Source organism: Mus caroli, unplaced genomic scaffold (assembly GCF_978045245.1).
Source record: "Mus caroli unplaced genomic scaffold, Mus_caroli_1 scaffold_6, whole genome shotgun sequence".
Taxonomy (NCBI): Eukaryota; Metazoa; Chordata; class Mammalia; order Rodentia; family Muridae; genus Mus; species Mus caroli.
This window is the reverse complement of record NW_028227261.1, coordinates 69,088,632-69,108,440: the sequence shown is the minus strand read 5'-3', so window position 1 is coordinate 69,108,440 and position 19,809 is coordinate 69,088,632. Positions and strand designations below refer to the sequence as shown.

At 42.9% G+C, this 19,809-nt stretch overlaps 1 protein-coding gene across 1 annotated transcript in view; it reads right to left on the bottom strand.

Annotated features, from left to right (window-relative positions):
- Saxo1 (stabilizer of axonemal microtubules 1) overlaps positions 1-19,809 on the bottom strand; it is a 106,897-nt gene that overhangs the window by 12,581 nt on the left and 74,507 nt on the right. The window contains exon 3 of the mRNA XM_021160759.2: positions 10,705-10,910. Coding sequence (XP_021016418.1) covers positions 10,705-10,910 — 206 coding nt within the window. The remainder of the gene's footprint in view (positions 1-10,704; positions 10,911-19,809) is intronic.

The following is a 19,809-nucleotide window of genomic DNA, read 5'->3' as shown; positions in this document are numbered from 1 at the left end:
TTGTGTGACAAGTGCATTTACCAGCTAGGCCATCTCAATGGGCCTTATTTATTAGTTCTAGTTATATTTTTGTTTTTGAAGATTCTCCAGACTTATCCACAGGATTGTATTCTCTGAAAATAGATAATTTCATCCTTATTTTAAATTTTCATTGCATTTTTACTTATTGAGGGGCACATGTGCAGGATTGAACTCAGATGACAGACTTGGTGCCCAGAACCTTTTCCTGCTGAGCTACTGTGCCAGCCCTCCTGTTTCCCTTCCAATGTACACACATTTGGTTTATGTGGTTGATTGGATTCATTTTGTTATTTGTTTCTGTTGAGTTTAAGACAGGTTTGGATTTGACTTTCTGATTTTACACCTTACCTTCCTTAAATTCCCCATTGCATAATTTGTTATAGAGTTGACTATTAAAATTTAAGAGTAAAAAAAGAGCAAAGTAGCTGAGTGTGATGGCTTATATCTCTAATACTAACGTTTGGGAAACTGAGGCAGGAGGGTGGCTGGACTGTTGCAAGTTCAAGGCCTGTAGACTTGCATTCTGTCTGGTATCATTTACTTTGGGCCTAATGATTTCATATAAGGACTTTCTAAGATAGGGCCTCCCTGTCTTCATCTGGAGACACCATTTTGCCTACCATTTCTGAATAAATTCTTGATGTTTTTCAGCATTTCAATATGTCAACCCACTGATTGTCTCGTTCTTTGTTATTTCTAAAGAGAATCTACTGTGACCCTGGGTAGCAATCTCATTTCCCTCTGTGTCATGAGATGTCTCTTTGAATCTTTCCAAATCTTTGTCTTTATTTTTTTTTCTAGTCTGACAATAATGCAAGAATCTCTTCATGTTTATACTATTTGCATAGCGCCTCTTGGCTATACAGGTAAATTTTTCACAAGTTTGGAGTACTTACACAATTAATTCTTTAATTGTCCTCTATCCCTTCTTTTTGGGGTGGAGAGGCTCCCATTAAGAGTACATTTCTAATCTTGAAGGTTTTCTCGAATCTCTTAGTTTCTGTTTATTTTTTAATTCTTTTATGTTTAGGTTGAATAAAGTTTATTTGCCTTTGTTAAACTGATGCTTCTGTCAACTCAACATTGCTGGTAAACTTCTTAAGTTAAAAAAAAAATAGTTATTATCCCACTCTGGACCTTTCATTTTACTCTATGGTTTCCCTGTATTGGTCCTTGCTACTTTATGAGTATCTTTGTTAGGGTCTTACTGCTGTGAGCAGACACCATGGCCAAGGCAATTCTTATAAAGACAACATTTAATTGGAGCTGGCTTACAGGTTCAGAGGTTCAGTCCATTATCATCAAGGTAGAAGCATAGCAGCATCCAGGCAGGCCTGGTGCAGGAGGAGCTGAGAGTTCTACATCTTCACCTGAAGCCTGCTAGTGGAAGACTGGCTTCCAGGCAGCTAGGACTAGAACATTAGAGCCCATGCCCACTGTGACACACCTACTCCAACAAGCCCACACCTCCTGCTAGTGCCACTCCCTGGCCGAAGTCTCTCTCTCCCTGTCTCTCTCTCTCTCTCTCCCTGTCCCTCCTCCTCCTCTCCGTTAGAGACAAAGTGCCTCAGATGATATATGCGCCCTCCATTAGTAGTTCTTATCTTTCCTCCTATTTGGAACCCCTTGCACCCATTCCACTCTTTTCCTCTGCAGTGTGTGGTCATTGGTGTGTTGCCTGTTAAATCCACTTCCTGAAATTCATCCTCCATAGCTAGCCAGAAATTGATGGTTAGACTCACGCACCTCAAATCAATGAGGTGCATCTATGGGGAGTTAGAGAGTATAGAGATCACATGCTTTACAAATCCCAACTGGTTTTTTCCCCATGTCTCTAACACACAGATATGAGGCCTCACATTCAGCCAGAGCACTTGAATAGGTAGAAAGGCCCTTCCTCTGATGGCTCTTGAAACAGCACACAGCCTGGCCTACAGAAACAACCTATCAGATAGCCAGGCTATCTGGGTTTATCAGGGTCCTCTGTGTGCATCTCCCTAGGAAAGTTCTCATACATCTAGTTACCTTGCTCACATTATTCCCATAAACCTAGGGTTGGTTGCACAGGTTGTTATCTCTGAATGGTTTTTCCCATTATATAACTTCTTTTGTGTCAAAACTCTTGTTACAATCAACTAAGACCCTTCTAACAGTGCTGCTGCTTTGTCTGCCCCTCCCCCAACTCCTCCCCTGCCCCAGCAAAGCTACTGCACAAATGGGACTGGGGGAGGAGGGTGGTGAGCTGACAGGAGCCACTCTAGGATAAACCCCATCAACGCCCACTGTTCCTAAGTCAATCTTGTCTCTGAATAAGAGCTTTCTCTCCATCTGTCCTGTGCCTTTCTTTGGTTGCTTTCCAGAGTCTCAAAACAGTTGATTTTACCACTTTGTCAAGTTTTATTGTTGCTTTTGGGGAGAGGAGGTTTACTAAACTTCTACCACTCCAGAAAACTCAATATTTCTACCCCCACCCCCAAGGCATACTCCTAAGTTTATGTTAGGCCAGTAATACTATCAACTAGCTATTCAAAACTGGCTTCGTTTTAATTGAAAATCTAATCTCTCTCCAAGAGCCATTAATGGCTCTATCAGCATCTTGAAAGCATTAGGGGGCCTTAGCAGGAACCATCTTGCTGAATACAAACCACATGTTCAACCCACCGCACGTCGGGCGGCCCTGAAATGCTGCATCTACCTGTAGATACCATCACACTGCCTCGATGCTTAAGGGTGAGGAGAACGGAACTTCTCTGGACCTCTCCTCTGATGGATGAAGTGTTAAGAAAACAGGTTCCTAAGCTCAAACTTGCCTCATGGGACTCCTGATCACCAACAACATAGTTGAAACCACATTATTATTCAGCATCCTGACTTCCTTCACCTAGCAACTATATAAAAAAAAAAAAAAAAAAAAAAAAAAAAAACCTCCACAAGGCCCCGACAAACCTCAGAATTCCACATGACAAACTAGTCACACACCAGTAAAGCCCTTCAAGGCCAGAGTGTCATGTGGGTAATTGGCAAGAACCTCTTTAAAGGGGATTCTACTCAATAATAATATCCAAAAAAAAAAAAAAAAAAAAAACCTGAGCAGAGCCCAAAGCTGAGCATCAAGTAATTACACTCTCCATCTTTTCAATTGCCCGGTGTTTTGAAAATGTCACAAATTACAACCAAATGCTGCTGAACATGTATTATTGGTGGGTTCTTTACTTTCTTTCTTTCTCTCTTTCTTACTTTCTTTCTTTCTCTCTTTCTTACTCTCTTTCTCTCTTTCTTTCTTCCTTCCCTTTCTTTTTTCTTCTTTTCACCACAATAAATATACTAGTCATGAGTAGAAAAGTTTTAAATATTTTTCCCTCCCAGAACTAAAATGAACAAAATATATCAGCAAACTATAAATGGCAAGCATTGAAATGCACGTATTTGGTCTTCAGTTTCTGTCCTTGACAGCCCTCTTTGGAAAGTCAGACAGTAATATATGGTCAGAAATTGTATAGATTACTGGGGAAAGAGTTACTAAAGCAGCAAATTTCACAAAAGTCACCCTAGGGCCAATAAACCAAGAAATAAGCTAGGGTATAGTGCGGAAAGTGGCTCAGGACTGACCCAAGGGCGGGGTAAATGCCATGCGCCTTCCCCAAACCTCACTCCTGCTCCTGGCTGGGACCTGTGCAGTAGTTGACAGGATGGGGATCTGAATATAGTTATTTGGAGCACAGACTGTCATCTAGAGTGCTGTAAACAGTGGTTCAGAACTATCCACTCATTTGGTCTTCCCTTACATCCCTCTGCTGAGGTAGGTCCCTGTGCTAAAAGGATGAGACTAGGTATGGCTTTGGAAGCCATGGTGTCACGGAGGAGATCAAATCAACTACTCACGTTTTTAAAAACGTAAGTGCTTTTTATAGTTTGAATCACACCTTCCACTCCAAACGCAAATGTTAAAATTTAGTTTCCACTGTAGTGATATAAAGAGAAGGGGCCGTTTCGGAGAAGTGATGAGTCTTGAGGGCCCTGTCCTCGTGAATGCAGTAGTCCCTTAAAAGGGCTGGAGGGAACTCACTCGGGCTCTTTATTCCTTTCCTGTCACCTGTATGAGACAACAAAATACCATCCTGGAACGAGGATCGGATTCTCTCCAGCTACAGTTGACAGGCGTCCAAAGGTTAAGGGGGAAATAGTAAAGAAGTAAGCCTGGACCTCTTACTAAGCCAAGGTTTGTTTCAGCAGCAGAATGTCTATGGTTTTATAGGGGTAGTCTGAGATGGAACTGAATAGACAATGGGACATATAGGAAAGCTGGAGTTAGAACAGACTGAAGCCTATTTATTTTTATAATTTCTGTATACTTATTTTGAGGAATGGATAGTTTGTTGGAGCAGTAGGGAAGAGGTTTGGGTTTGTTTGTTTGTTTGTTTGTTTAATAACACCATAGGACTTTCTCCATCCTTGCTACTGCCTAAGAAAAGCAAGACACAGTCTGCATCCCCAGACCTATCAGTGCATAGGATAAGAACAAGAAAACTACACTGAGCAGTAAGTTCCTCTGCAAAACCTATACCTCACGGAGAGCAAAGGTACCCAACAAAGCATATAGAGGCAAGGAGACTTTTTTGTTGAGCATGCCCTGTCAGAGTGCCTTACTGCCCTCCTCTGATCGCTCCACTTTTGCTCAGCTGTTCTGTTTCCCCAAGTTCTGAGATACCCCATTTCCATCTTCAGGTAGACACTGACTGAAACAGAAACTAAGCACACTCTACAGAGGCGCATGCAGCCCTACGATGCACTGATTATATTGACTCCCTTGTAAAGCATCTGAACACTGCGCTGCGAGGGAGCTGTGATGGTCACTTGTATTTGTCAACTTGACACAATATAGAATCTTCTAGGAAGACTGTCTCAATGATATATGCGGATATATGTGTATGAGAATTTATATGAGTATATATGCATATGCCCAGATCAGATTGGCCAGTGTTCATGCCAGTGAGGAAATTATTTCTTAATTGGGTAAATTGGGGTGGTAATAAAATGTCATATTAAGTTTTCCAAATTCAGAAAAAGACAAATGTCACATGTTTTATCTGTGGTTCCTAGCTCTAAATCATCAGAGATAGGTCCATAACCCAGAATAACCACAAAAATCAGATGAGAAAAAGGGACCATAGGGTTGGGGAAGAGTTGTAGGGGGCGCAAAGGGAAAGTAGGAAGATGGAGGGGTGCTTTAATTTAGGGGTGAGGAGAGAGATCATTACAGAAGGATACAGAGGGAGGATAGATAACAGAATGCTTGAAAGTATCATAGGGAATCACAGTTTATATTTACTTAAAAGTGCATATAAGTGTATGTACATTTGTGATATATATATATGTGTGTGTGTGTGTATGTATGTATATGTATAGAGTGATAATGCTGTCCGCCCACCAAAAGCCATAGACTATCTTTCAGAAACCCTAGCACCAGGCATGAGAAACCTCCTTTTGAACTGGTTAAGGAAGTCCAAGAGATTCCTAAAAACAATACAGGCTATTTCTGTTTCCCTTAGTTGCCTCCCAGAGTCGATTTTGGGTTCCTATTTCTAAAAACATACATATTTTAGAGTCAGAGGATTGGAGTTGGATCGGACCCTCCAATCCACACTGAGACAGCTTCCACACTGAGAGCTAGATTTCACAGTTTAGGAAGGTCCTATGCAGGCTCCCAATGGAGGGAAGGAGCCAATATCTCTACCCAGCTGTGATGCCTATGAACCACAAGCAATGACCAGCATGGCAAGGTATCCCTAAATGCACAATAGTGGCACTTACTTCTTGGTAGTAATCAACAGCTGTCTAATTGGACTTAAGGTCCTCTCCCAGGAGGGATTGTCATGCCTGGTAATAGAAATCTAGCCAACTATCCAGAGGTGAAATCATGAATCCTAAGAGGAGAACCTACTACAGCCACTTTACAAAGCCAGTATAATTACTGATCCTTATACCTACAGATAAACAGACTCTCCAGTCCTCATCCCAGACGCTTCTCTTTGCAGCAGATAGAGACCATTATGGAAAGCCAGAACTGCCTAAAAAGCAGAAAGCAAGTGATCACGGGGCAGCCAGCCCCAACTGATACAACTACAACATGATTCTTGCTCCTAAGGATCAGAGGATATCACAAAAGAGAGGGTAGAAGATAAGAGCCAGAGGACCAGAAAGTCTGCTGCAAGAATTGTCTCTCCTAGAAATGACAAGAAGACATCACCAAGGATACTTCAACAATATGGCTGCCTGAATAAGACCTGAAGAATGTCAACAGCAATGGACATGCCAATGTAGAAGAGGGAAAGCTCACTGAGCCCCAGCCCTAAATACAAAACTACAAACAACTAATGGAAAATGAGCGAGGGACAATCATTGTCCCTAGGGAGGTGCCACCTAATTGGTTGTTCCATACCAAGTTGTCAGCCCTGAAAAATCATTCATATATGTATAGGTGGACATATATGGATATTATGTATATTGCCAGACTCATCAAGTTGTATTTGTGTATTATGTAATTTAATATACAATAAATGATATATAATAAATATATAATTAATTAATATATAATTAAAGAAAAAGAGACCATTAATTTGAAAGGTAGTAGGAAACATGTAGAAGAAATTAGAGGAAGGAAATGTAGAAGGAAAATTATCTAATTTTATTTTATTTTTTTAATTTGTAAAAAAAAAATTAGCTGGATATGCTGACTCATGCCTTTAAGCACAGCACAGCAGAGGCAGACAGATCTTTATGAGTTCAAGGTCAGCCTGGTCTAAATAGTGAGTTCTAGGCCAGCCAAGTCTACATAGCAAGACTTATGCATAGATTTATCTCAAAATATAAAAACTAAAACAAATTGTAAAAAATACAAAGTAATTTCTTGAAGAGACAGACAGACAACTTCTGGTCTATCTAAGGAAACATTTGAATACATGCCTACACAATAATTACAAGTGCTGGGTTACCCTGGGGGTCTAGGAAATCCTCTGACAGCATGTCATTGCAGCCATTACTGGAGGAAGGGTATGCCCCACAGAGGAACCACATTGACAGTGTCCTCTGGCAGAAAAGGTAAGAAGGGAACTGAGAAAGGTACTAGAGGCTGAAGTGGAGGGGCCCAGGCAAGCAGGTACTAGAACCTACACAGCTGCAGAGGAGATGGTAAAGATTTAGTATCTTTAGAATTATAGCAACCCAGGGACTTAATGAGCTGATGGCAAGGTCTAATTTTCTAAGGCTCTGTGGCTCAGATGAAGGTTCGGAATGGACATGAGATGAAAGGTCAGAGCCAAGCTCGAGTGCAACATAAAGAGGTGGGGTTGGCATTCTGCTAGAGGAAGCAACAACGCATGAGAAGGGAGAAAGTTTGAGACACTGGTGAAAAGTGAGCTGCAGTGAAATATCAGAGCTACATGGGGAAGGACAGACAGAGGGACGGCTAATGGTGGAGAAAGGGACGAAGTGTCAATGAACCAAAAGTTCCAGCAATACGGAGGACTGTAGTCATGAGTGTAGACAAGAAAGCAAGCCAGAAAGATAGGATACCAGGATTTACAAACCCTTCGTAGGAGGAGCATTTTGGATTATAACAACATTCAGAATACGGCTTGACAGAGGTGGCTGTAGAACAGAAGAAGGGGACACACAAGATCAGTAAGTGAAACAGGCAGAGTGCAAGTCATCTCCGGAGCAGTTCCTGGACAACGAAGAGCGTGCAATCCTGCGGATTCCCTGACAAATCGATCGCAGCCCCTTCAGGAAGATTCTTCCATCATTACAGCCTCCCATCTCCTCTGCCACCTCCAGCCTGCACACTTGGCTTGATTAATAATAATAATAAAAAAAAAAAAAAAAAAAAAAAACCTTTGATACAGCCTCCACAGACCTCCATAGTGTCCCACGTGAGCTGTTTAGCTTGTTTACTTGGGACAACGGTGTACATCACAAGCATGGAAAGCTACTGGTGATAAACCCAGCTTCTCACTCTCTGACCTCAGGCTTTGTGGTTGTGTGTCTCCAGTGTGGACTGGTGCACTATGTCCCCAATCGTCAGGACTGCATAGCTTGTCCTTCTCCTAAAATGTCAAAGGCTGGTGATCATTATGCTCCTATATCATGCCTAGTATGTAACAGATACCAAATAAAACGTGCAGATTTCAAAAATGTTAGAGGAAAAGAAAGGGAACTATTTGGAAGAGGTCAAGGACCTAGTAGGAGACAGAAGGCATGGCCAGGGGAGGGTAGCAAAAGAGGGGGATGATCACGGTCAGAGTGTGAGATACGTGGATGAAAAGTGTCGCAATGAACCCCATTTCTTTGTGCAGTTAATATATGCTAACTAAAAGAAAAAGCAAACATGAAGATGATTTTGAGTGTTTTCACCCTAAAGAGGTGCTTGAGAATATAAATGTGCTACCCTGATTGAAACTGTAGCACTCAGGATTATTCTTTGCCCTAGGTGGCATTTTACAAAGCAGAACTTGATTCCATTTTGAGTGCAGAGGAAGACAGAGGGTGACTCTGTACTCTCTTGTCCTTGTAGACACAAACTGTCCACAAGTAGACAAGATACACAAATGACAACCTCTCCTTCAAAGTACAAAGATGCCACCTATAAACTTACCAAAGTAGCCTGGAACATGGGAGCACATGGATATACTAAAACTACATCGGGGGCTGGAGAGATGGCCCCATGGTAAACAACACTGGCTACTCATTCAGAGCACCTACATTCTGTGCCCATCACCCACAAGATGGGCATACATACATGCAGGTACATCATTCATATACATAAATTAAAATTAAGTAAATTTTTTTAAATCAGAAAAACAGACCTAAGAACTTATCAAACATATAAAGATAAGCAAAGAGTGTAATGCCCTTACCTGAACACCAAAAGGAGTAGAATCCATAACACTCCAATGACAATGGCCCCACACACCTGTCATCTGACCACTCAGAATGTCCCTCAAGAGTTCCACCAACAGCGAACTCCCACTTCTCTCCTGGACTTCAAGCTCAGGATGGCCTCCACAGTTTGATGAGGTCAACTAAATCTCCCAGTCTGTCCATCCATCCATCCATCCATCCATCCATCCATCCAGTCTTCCATCAGGACCCAATTGCACACCTGGCCTCTACTGCCTTGCTCCCACATCACTGCAGCTCAGTTCTGCAGACCTTTTAGCAGCTCTTCAGTTGGGCTGATTAATACTGTATCAACCACCTTCAGAGAGTCTCTGCATCTATAACAGCTCCCTGCCCCTGTAAGGCCTCTTTGAAATCTATGGCATCTTTAGCTCTTTTGCAGCCCCTTTGAAACCTACATAAAGATATAATTGCCAGGTGATATGTAATGAATGACCTGAGAGTTAATAGTCGTAGTTGGATTGGAATAAAAGATACTGTGTTTTCTCTGGCCAGATTCAAAGGGAAGTCAAGACAAATTGGCCATGTGCAACCAATCAATCCAGAGTGGCTTATGATTTGGTTTTCAATAAATGTTAGCACTGTGAAGAGATGCAAATATGTCTGTGTTTCTGGCATATCACACTTAGAAAAAAAAACATACCAGAAAAATAATAATAAATCTTAAAAGTGGGAGCTAGAGAGATGCTCTTTTAGAGGACATGGTTCATTTCCCAGCATCCGTGCAATACAACTACCTGTAACACCAATTCTGAAAGATACAAAGCCCTTCTGGAGTCCACGGGCATACCTATACATGCCTTATACTCAACACAGATACACACGTATACACAAACCAAAAGTAAGTTAAATACATAAATTAAAAGTAAATACACTTTTTGAAAACTTTATACAGTGCACATATTATTAAAATGCCACTTCATGCCCTATAAATGGGTACAATTATTATGTGTCAATTTAAAATACAGATATTTTCAAAAGAATAAATCAACTGAACATAAAAATTTTAAACTGGCAAAACTAATTTATGGTATTAAATTGCTATGATATGGTATAATGGGGCAAGAAATGTAGCTCAGTTAATTTGTCTGGCATTTGGGAGGACCTGGCTTCAATACCCAGCTTGGAAAAAACCCACGATGGCCATGTTCTACTTCTGTAGATGTGGTATAGATTTGGCTAAGCACTGTGTGTACAGTAAAAATGCACTGATCTATGTAACTATACTGCATTCACTTTCTGTATGTTATATTCAAATTTCTTGTAGTTGGATGAAAACAAGGAAATTGTAGATTCCTAATTAGCTTCAATTTGAACAGATTCCCCATTGTAAGAATCAAACAAAAGGCAAGTCAAACAAGGATCGTAAAGAATATTCTAAAAGGTCAAGATACTCTGCATTTCTGCCACCCGTGGAGCCTCGGCCATGATCACCCAGCTTTGCCACTGTTACATAGAAGCAGTTAGAGCAGATGCATAAAAGAATGGATATGGCCATGTTCCAACATAATGTACCCGCCAATGGTGAACTTCAACTATTGTAATTTTCAACATGTCCTGAAATAATTTTTTCAGTTACTGAAAATGATAAAGCCATTCTTAGCTTCCCATCTGTACAAAAGCAGACTGTTAGCTGGATTTAGCCTGCAGGTTTGCCCTAAGGTGATGTGCATATACCCATGTCGGGTCTGTAGACCTGGCCTGACCTCTTGTTAATCCTTCTCTCACCTTTGTAAGTAGGCAGATACTGCATTATCTTGTCACCATTTGGAAATTTACTGTCCCGAGGTTTGATGAGGCCAACTGGACAGGTAGGGAGGTAGTTAAAATCGTGTTTATACGTTGTGAGTAAATCCATAGTCTCTTGACTCGGAACATATGTGTCAGGCTGGTGGAATGTCACAGGTAACATTTTGTGAAGCCCAAAATCTCTCCTAGGAAAAGAATAAACACAAGTCATTGGGGTCCTTGCTCAGAAAAAAGACAGTGCTGTCCCCTTGGCTCGAAATAACAAACATTTCATTCTACCCTATCTCCTTACCTTCTATTTTTCTCTCTTCTACTATGGAACATGTCACTACGGTTGACTTTTTTCCCATATTTGACCCCTCGGGTGTCATCCTTGACCCCACCCTTCAAAGCCACCAAGACTGTCACCAGGAGCAGCCCCTCTACCTTATTGGTTTTCCTTTCCTCTTTGGTCCAGACCCTCGCCCTTTTTTACTTGGGCCACGAGACAACCTTCTCCCTATCTTCCTCCTTCTGCTCCAATTGTCTTGGTGTGTCAAGAGTAAACGGTGAATAAAAAGTCAGATCAGCTTGCCCAGTATCTTTAAATGTCTTCCAGACTAAACCCAGCTCACCCATGCAATTTACAAGTTGTCGCACACCTGTCCCCTGACTTATTCCCCACCCCCACCTACACCACGTGTCAACCATAGGGCTCACTGAGAAGGAAGGCTCTTCTGTACTGAATTTCCTACCTGTCTTCCATCCAACCCCTCATGTGGGGCTGGCATCAGTTAGCATCTGTTTCTCAGATACACTCACCTTTCTCTGTGTTCTCAGAAACTTCTTCTACTAATATTTATCGCCTCTACTCAGCCTTACAGAAAACCCAGAAGAGAAAAAAATGTCATCAAGGCACAAAGTCTTCACTTCTTTGCTATCTACTGTCAGTGCCCCCATTATGTCGAAGAGGAACAAAACAGTAAGACGGAAAAGACAGAATACTGTTCGCCAAAGTAATCACTTCCCAAATCATTGCACATCTGTGACAGGCCCAGGTGGCACCTGCCCATCATGCTGGCTATACCCAGCTGAGCCTGGCTATCCTGCCCACTGCAACAGTCTCTACTGCTGATTTCTCCATAAGACCCAGTTCCTCCAAAGACCAACTGCTTCTTCCTGAATCCCATTTAGCCAAACAGGACAAGGGAGAAGCAGAGTTTTCCCCTTAAAGGTACTTGAGTAAACAGCTCTGTCAATGGAAGGGAGAGAATTCCAGACAGGAAACATTAGGCTAAACACTAATAAAACCTACTTCCAGGCTGAAACCTGGGGCAGCATTACTGAGCTATGCTTGAGTAGCAAGGGTAACACGCTCCACTGTAAACTGTCTTGCATGAATTATACACGGGGTTGTCCATAAACCCAAAGCAGGTCCTGAGCATGCTTGGTGGGATGAAGGACTGGGGAAGCATAAGAATTAGTCTCCTTGGGACTGCAAGTGGGAAACAGGAGATGCTTCGGCTGAACTCCTATAACACCCTCTTGGTACATCTTAAAATATATCCTAGTAGCAAGAACAACAACTGCAGCCTGACCTGCCTTCCTAGCAGCCTCGCTGTGGGCAAACAGCAAAGGGAAGCTGAGGGACCCCAGCATCTGGAAGTCAATTATATATATGGGAGTTATGGAATAAACAGGCCGACAAGAAGCTAATAAGAAACCAAGGGTCAGGTTCACACTTTTCACCTTCTTAGATTAAGGTTGTGACTTCTCACAACTCAACCAATTGCAGCAAGACACTAGGAGACACTAAGCCTCCATGAGCTGTACGGACCAAAGAAAATGGCTAAAACCCCATCTGAAAATCAGCTAACCTGAGAGTTATCTTCCTTCTAAAGTTCACCTTCTGGAAAGAAAATACCTAACAGGAGCTGAAGTTTCTCTCCACTCCCAGGACTAAAGTGGCATTTTGAGGCCACCTTATCTATGTTCAGTGATGGCTAACCAGGCTGTGGTCCCTCTGCAGTTCTGAGGTATAGCAGAAAGTACCAAAAGTCATCATTGAAGAGCAAAGCTAATTGTCCATGCTTGCATGCTGAGGCCTCCCATCCCAGAGCTCTATGACTACCCTAAAAAGCTTACTTCTCCTCCAAGATGCCATTTTCCAAGGGTATTCAGCCCTGCAGACTAACAGCTGAAGCAGACTCAATGCTCCATCTGCTGTTCACCCTTAAAAAGCTGCTAAGCAATAATGCTCACAAACTCACCAGCTCAGGGGCTAGCCTCAAGTCGCTCCTCGAAGACAGAAGCAGACGCACAAAACATCATGCTAAGTTTAGGGAATGGATTCATTACTTAACCTCCTTCCAGACAGAAGATTCAAATCGCGATATGAATGTGCATCTTTATTTGAATTCATTTACCAGCTCTAGAGAAGGCAAATCATTAGGGGGAGGAGAAGCCGCTCACCTTCAGGGGAAAGGGTCAGTTTTAAGTTTGAAGTTTGATTCATTTTTTATCTGGCCCAAAAATAGTCACCATGGCTTGCAAATGAATTTTATCAGAATGTATGGGCTTCCTCATTAGATTTTTATGTTGGGAAACATTCCCCGAAACTTATCATTAGCGGCAGCCTAACTGCCTGTCCCCAGTCTCACATAATCTTACATCTTTCAAGTTCATGAAAAAAAAAAAAGTTATTTTATTCTACACAGAAACTGCTTAAACTTAACCACTTGTTTTTCAACATTCAATGGCTTCTCTCTTCCTATGGTACATTCCCTAGTGTTTAACCTCACTGTGGTTCTGAATAAAGAAAAAAAAAAAAAAAAGGTCAAAGATCTAAGTTTCCTTTAGGTAGGTAGCTATAAAAGGTACCCAGCATGGAAAGCCAAGAGTTAAACTAGAATTAAGTACTGGTTAAAGTGGCCCTGCTGGGGAAGTTATAGCAACTTCATTTCAAATCATTTGGCTATGCTAAAGAAAGGTGTTGGGCATGAACAGAGAAAAAGGAAAGGGGAAATTACAGAATTGCTAATGAAAACCATTTGCCTGGAAGTGGAGAATGGAGAATTTTCACAGGAGCCAAACAAAGTTTACTTTTCAAAAATAATTTAATATTTATATAAATTTCAAAAGGTATTATAGTAGCCGCCAGGGAATCAATCATGTTAAAATGGACTCTGTCTTAGGGGGTGAGGGGTGGCTTCCTATTTGCCAAAGCAGACTGTCACCCTTTCCCTAAATCACCTGCTTGAGCTCTTCATCCACAGACCATCTTCTACCCTGCATCCATATCTTTCCCCAGCTGTCTCCTTTCTGGCAGTATTTAAACATGCCCCAGTATCTCCCATATTTTAAAGAAAAATAAAATATTTTATAATTTTTAATTGGTTATTTTATTTACATTTCAAATGTTCTCCCCCTTCTCAGTTTCCCCTCCACAAATCCCCTATCCCATCCCTATCCCTACCCCTTCTATGAGGGTGCTCCCCCACCAGCCTCACCACCCTAACATTCCCCTAAATTCCCCTAAGCATCAGGCTTTCATAGGACCAAGGGCCTCTCCTCCTATTGATGCCCAACAAGGCCATCCTCTGCTATATATATGGCTGGAGCCATGAGTCCCTCCAGGTGTACTCTTTGGTTGATTGTTTAATCCCCAGGAGCTCTGGCGGGGAGCCTCTCCTTATCCCCTCTCTCCTCTAGAAAGGGTCTACATGACTTCCCTCCTCCCACACATTCCCCAACCACAGAACATGGCTCTACTGTTTATACTAGCCAAGGCATCTCTGAGCCAATCTATGTCTCTCATTGTTAGCCTCCTGCATAGATAAATTAGTCACGGTGTCTATCCTCAGATTCATGTTTTTGTTCTTTCTCTTTGTCCCCAATTGACCCTCTTCTCATGGCTTGTCCTCTTAACCATCTCCTCTTATCCAGGTAGAAAGATACTCTTTGCCTTATTTGTTTATTTTATTATTTCCATATGTAATTTTCAAACTTCCCCAGGTCAGAAGACACCTTCTAAGGAAGCCATTATGTCATCTCAGGCAGGTCTGGGAAGCCTTTTCCAGAACATTGAGAAAGATCCTTCAGCGGAGCTACAAAGCTGGATCCCAGCATCATCCCTGCAGCCAGTAAATGCTAGTACAACTACCCGGGATTCCAATTATACATCATTATCTCTCCTCTATCTCAGTTCTTCCAATCCTGCTCAGGCAGAAGCTAACATCTGTCACCATTCCATGTAGCCTAGAAGAAACCATGATTAAACTACTCAACAGGACTAGAGTTGGCCCAGCCAATAGGTTTCTGGGACAGCGCCAGCAGGTGGGAGAAGAAATGGCCCTGGCTGAGTCTTTGCTCCTTCATTTTCCATGAACTGCTTGTGAGTCACAGCTTCAGCCTGAAGGCAGTCACCAGCCTGTGCCAGATGAGGCAGCTAAAACCAGCCTTTGCCAGATTCTTTGCTTTCAGAAAAGCAAAATGAGGCAGTCTTGGAAAGGAAAGAGCTAAAGCCAAAGTTCTGTATGTCGCTGGGCCTAGATCCCTGCTCGTCCCACACACCAGAAGCAGGCTTCTGAATTAAGGATAACTGAATTGAAATGGAATTTGGGTTGCCACCCAAGACATGGAATTCACACTTTGAGCCTCATCAAACTACCTGTCCAATAAACAAACAAACAGAAATGCTTTTCAGAAGATTGTGAAACCGGAAATAATCCAGAGTCTCCGAATGCAACATTCACAATACTGTCCAGAAGTAATAGGAAACCATTCAACTCTCTGCAGGAAAACACGACCCACGTGCCTCAAGCAGAGCAGATGCTGAACCCAGCAGCAATCTCAGAGCAGCTGTTTTCACTATGCTTCATGAGAAAGGGCTAGAAAATGACACAAAAGAAATAAAAGCTATTATCCAAAAAAAAAATAATAATAATAAATGGAAACTAAAAAAGCTAACGGCAGGCCTGGGGGTGCATCCCTGTAACCCCCAAATTCCTGCGCTCGGAGGGAGAATGAGAATCTGATCCCAAGTTCAGGCTAGCCTGGGATTCTGAGGGAGACCTCATCTCAAAGAAAAAAATCTAAAAAATATATTATCTGAGAAAAAATAATTCACTGGGCTTAGAGAGAGGAGGAAGAGGTCAGCAAATGTAGAGGCAGAGTAATTAAAAGCTATCTAATTTGAACCAAAAGGAGGGAGACTAAGGCAGAGAAGCAGACGAACAGGAACATAGATAGATTCTTAATGAAATAATGGGCAAAATGTGCACAAACTCAGTCAAAGGAGCACATCAAGGAAGCCAAGGCTCTCAGGCTTCCCCCGGCAAGCCTAGCGCTGAGAGCCTTGTCTTGTCTTCATCAGGCCTCAACCCTGAGCCCCACCACCAACTCGGATAACTGCAGCCTTGAGTAACAGAGAATCCTCAAAGAAAACCCACACAGTTTAACCAGCATGTCAAGACGGCTCATTACCACTTCTTCCATCCTTCCTGGCTTTGGGAAAGGGTACCAAATGCCCTTTCTCTCCTACTCTTCCTTTCTTAATCTCACTTATTTAGCGATGAGCCATATCAATAAAATAAAATAAAATAAAATTTTAAAAAGTTAAAAATAAAACAAAGAGTCTATACTACTCATCCACCCCAACATCCTCTCTCTCTCTCTCTCTCTCTCTCTCCCTCTCTCTTCCCCCCCCCCCCCCCCCCCCCCCCCGCAAGCATGCATGGATGAACTTCCAATGTGCTCCGCCCACATCTCCCTCCCTTTTAGAGTACTACATATCACTGCAGAAGCTGGCTTAGGCAACAGACATATTGTCCCAAGTGGGCTCCCAAGTCTTTCATCTAGTGACAGCCTAATGAGAGGCAAAGCTAGAAATGCAAACTTCCGTCATAACTTGATGCTGGACCTAGCTAAACTAAATAAAGGCAAGTCCTCTGCAGGAGAATTACCAAACGCTGCAAAGTTTTTAAAAGAGAAAAAATATTTTTTTTTCCAGTAAAAAGGACTGGAACTCGCAGGCATTCCCCTTCTGACACCTGCTTTAAATCCCCACAATTTATAGTCAGTAAGAGTTGTGTGCAGCTGTAATGGGCCTCGTGCTGGGATGATAACCTTTCCAGAAGCCAGGTGGGGTTTGTGTCTGGACTTCATCACCAAACTCAGCCAAGCCGGGACACCAAATGACTTTTTCATGCAGCAGGTGGGAGCGTCGTGTCCAGCCTCAGACACTATACAGGGTCCACCTGTAGATAAGGAAATGAGTGGAGTGCCATGGGAGTCAAGAGGTGACAATCCATGCAGATGACACATCCCATCCCCTAAAAGCCTCGGGGGAGGCAAGCTGCTTTGCATTCCTGAGAGTAGCTCGGCTTTTCCTCAGTCAGGGAAGTGAGACAGCAATGCGAGTGAGGTGCCACAGAGTCTATGCCTGGCTTCCCTTCCGAGGGAAGGATAAAAGGGGAAAAAATCTGCTAGAAGCTTTCTCCCCAACCTCAGGTTCCAGGCTCGAACATAGACTAACCTTACAGGTGATACACAAGTGCCCTATGACCGAGGTACACCCCAGCTCCCGGGCTGGCTCCCCACGCCACCCCACCCCACCCCCATTAGTAACTGGATTCCACCCCTTTCTCTTGTTTTAAAGCTCTGTAATCCTTAATGGTATGGGAAATTCTTTCAGTAGCTAGGGACCTCTTGATATAAACTGGATTTATCGTTGCTGTGGCTCTGGTTGAGGCGGGGCACCTGCTGGGAGATGGGTTTATTGTTATAAATGACACGGGCAAAGATAACTTAGCTCAGGTCAGAGATTAGTATTTTACGTTAGGAAGGAGGAAAATATGAAGGGCTTCCACGTCTGAGGGCCTCAGAGCTGGGCAGTGGGACCGGGATCCTGCCTCAGAGGACGGATGTGTGTTTGTTCTCCTAAGATTTAGACATGAACAAGAGCATCTCGCAACAATCAAGCCTTAATCAGTTTCTGTCCTATACGTCCAGGACAGAAAATACTTTTCTGTCACAACGTTGCTAAAGTTAGTGCCTTTGATCTCACAACAAAGTGTTCTTCCTTTCTTGAAAACTGGTTGTAAAGAGGTGAGAACTGATGCACCCGGCAGTAGAAAATGAAGTCTGAAGTCAGCTCCCAATGCTATGTTCATCCCTTACAAACCAGCGCATCACGCATGCGCACAGGACACCTCCTTGATGTGGCCTGTGGTCTCTTGGAATAAGCAGCAAAGCTCAGAAGAAGCCCACAGTCTTTGCTGCGAGCCCTAGAGCCCTGGAGAAGATGTTTTCTTAGCAAAATGAAGCCCAAACTGTAAGGTTCAGGTTCACATCATTTAATAAGCTGTAGGTTGAAAGAAGCAGCTGTAAATTGTACTGTTCAAATGTACCAGGACCCAGAACCACTGTCCTTAAACCAGGTCACGTACAATAACTGCTAGGCATCAGACAAATCCCTCAGCTTCCTGCCTTTCTCAAGATGTCCCTGTCCCGTAGTTCCTACCAAGCTCAGAAATCTCCTAGATTCATTCCTCCCCTTAGATGACCTCCTGCCCTAACCTAGACACGGCTTCTATGAGTCTAGCATACAGCACCTGGTTTTTAGATAAGAACACTTACAAGTCAAACTCTCAAGAGAGGAAGTTTCCATTATTTGGGGAAAAAGATGTCATGTTCCACCTCGGGCCAGCTGGAATCATTATTAAAACCTCACAAAATTACCATGCAATAGGTGAACAGGGGGGGGGGGGGCATTCAGCAAGTTGTCCACGCATCTGTGCTACCTATGTGCTGTGAGGGAGCAAATGGGGTACACTGTTAGCTCCACAGCACAGAAATCCTGTCTTTTGGAGATGAGGAATAGGGAGACCAAGAACACACCAAGGTTCAGGTGGTTTCTGAAGAAGTAACAAAATTCTAGGCCTTTAGGACGAGGCTTGGGAATGTGACCTTTGTGACTCATTGCTCCAAGGTATGCTAATCATACCTTGATAGCGACATTCCTTCCTCCACCTACCTGCTTCCTGGGTTCAAAGAGTGTTCATTCAAAGAAAGTCACCCTGACCAACTCCGGAAACTGCCATGCAAATGTGCTATTGTTAGGGGCTCTTAGAAACTGAGAGTTAACCGGAACAATTACCAGGTATTCTCTGTGACTCTTGTGACTTTGCACTTCCTTGTGACTCTTAAATGGTATCTTTGGTATTTTTCCAACAACGCCCTCCCCACTTCCTTGAGTTGTGGTTTCTTCCTTTAAATACCCCCTTATACAGCTACCCGGGGCGCCATGGTCCTCTACCCCTGCGTGGTGTATGACCATGGGCCCGAGAACGCTCTCGAATAAAAATCCTCTTGCAGTTGCAGCAAGACCGTTTCTTGTGTGATTTGGGGTGTCGCCTCTCCTGAGTCAGTCCTCACGTTGTGGGTCTTTCAGTTTCTACGAGAGACTGACTGGCTGGACCTAAAATTCTGCCCAACTGCATTCAAAGATGTTCCTAATGCCACAGATGACGAAGCCAGGCATCACCATCAGGAGGCCACTAACCAAACTGTCCATGGAAAATACATAGTCTTGTGAGTGTAGAACCCTTAGACTGAGCACTTTCCCCATCCCCTGGCAATAGGAACCTCCAGGACGTTGACAGAGGCAACTCCATGCCTACATGACCCTAGATCCTAGCAATCTCAACTTGGAAACCAACTAGAGTATAGCAGGATCAATTGAAAAGTAAGTATGTTCTTTGCATATCTTGAATATTTGTGGGATCTCTAATTCAAAACCCATAACGCCAGAACTGAAGGGCCCATTCTTTATTACCAGTCTTTGTTTTCCAGCCAAGTTGTTATGGAACCTTCCACGAAGCCAAAAATTCCTTTTCCAGCAGCAGGCCCTCTCCTTCTACCTTTAACTTAACCACCTTTAAGTAAGACAGGACAATTTAGACCCAACCCTCCACTTCAACAGGCAAGAATTATTAGTAAGAGAGTGTTTGGTAATAGTTAAGAAAGCTAACAACTACAATGATCTCTTTCAGAGCTATCTAGTACATTAGCGTTAAGGCTCTGATGTTGAATTCCACACTGCAC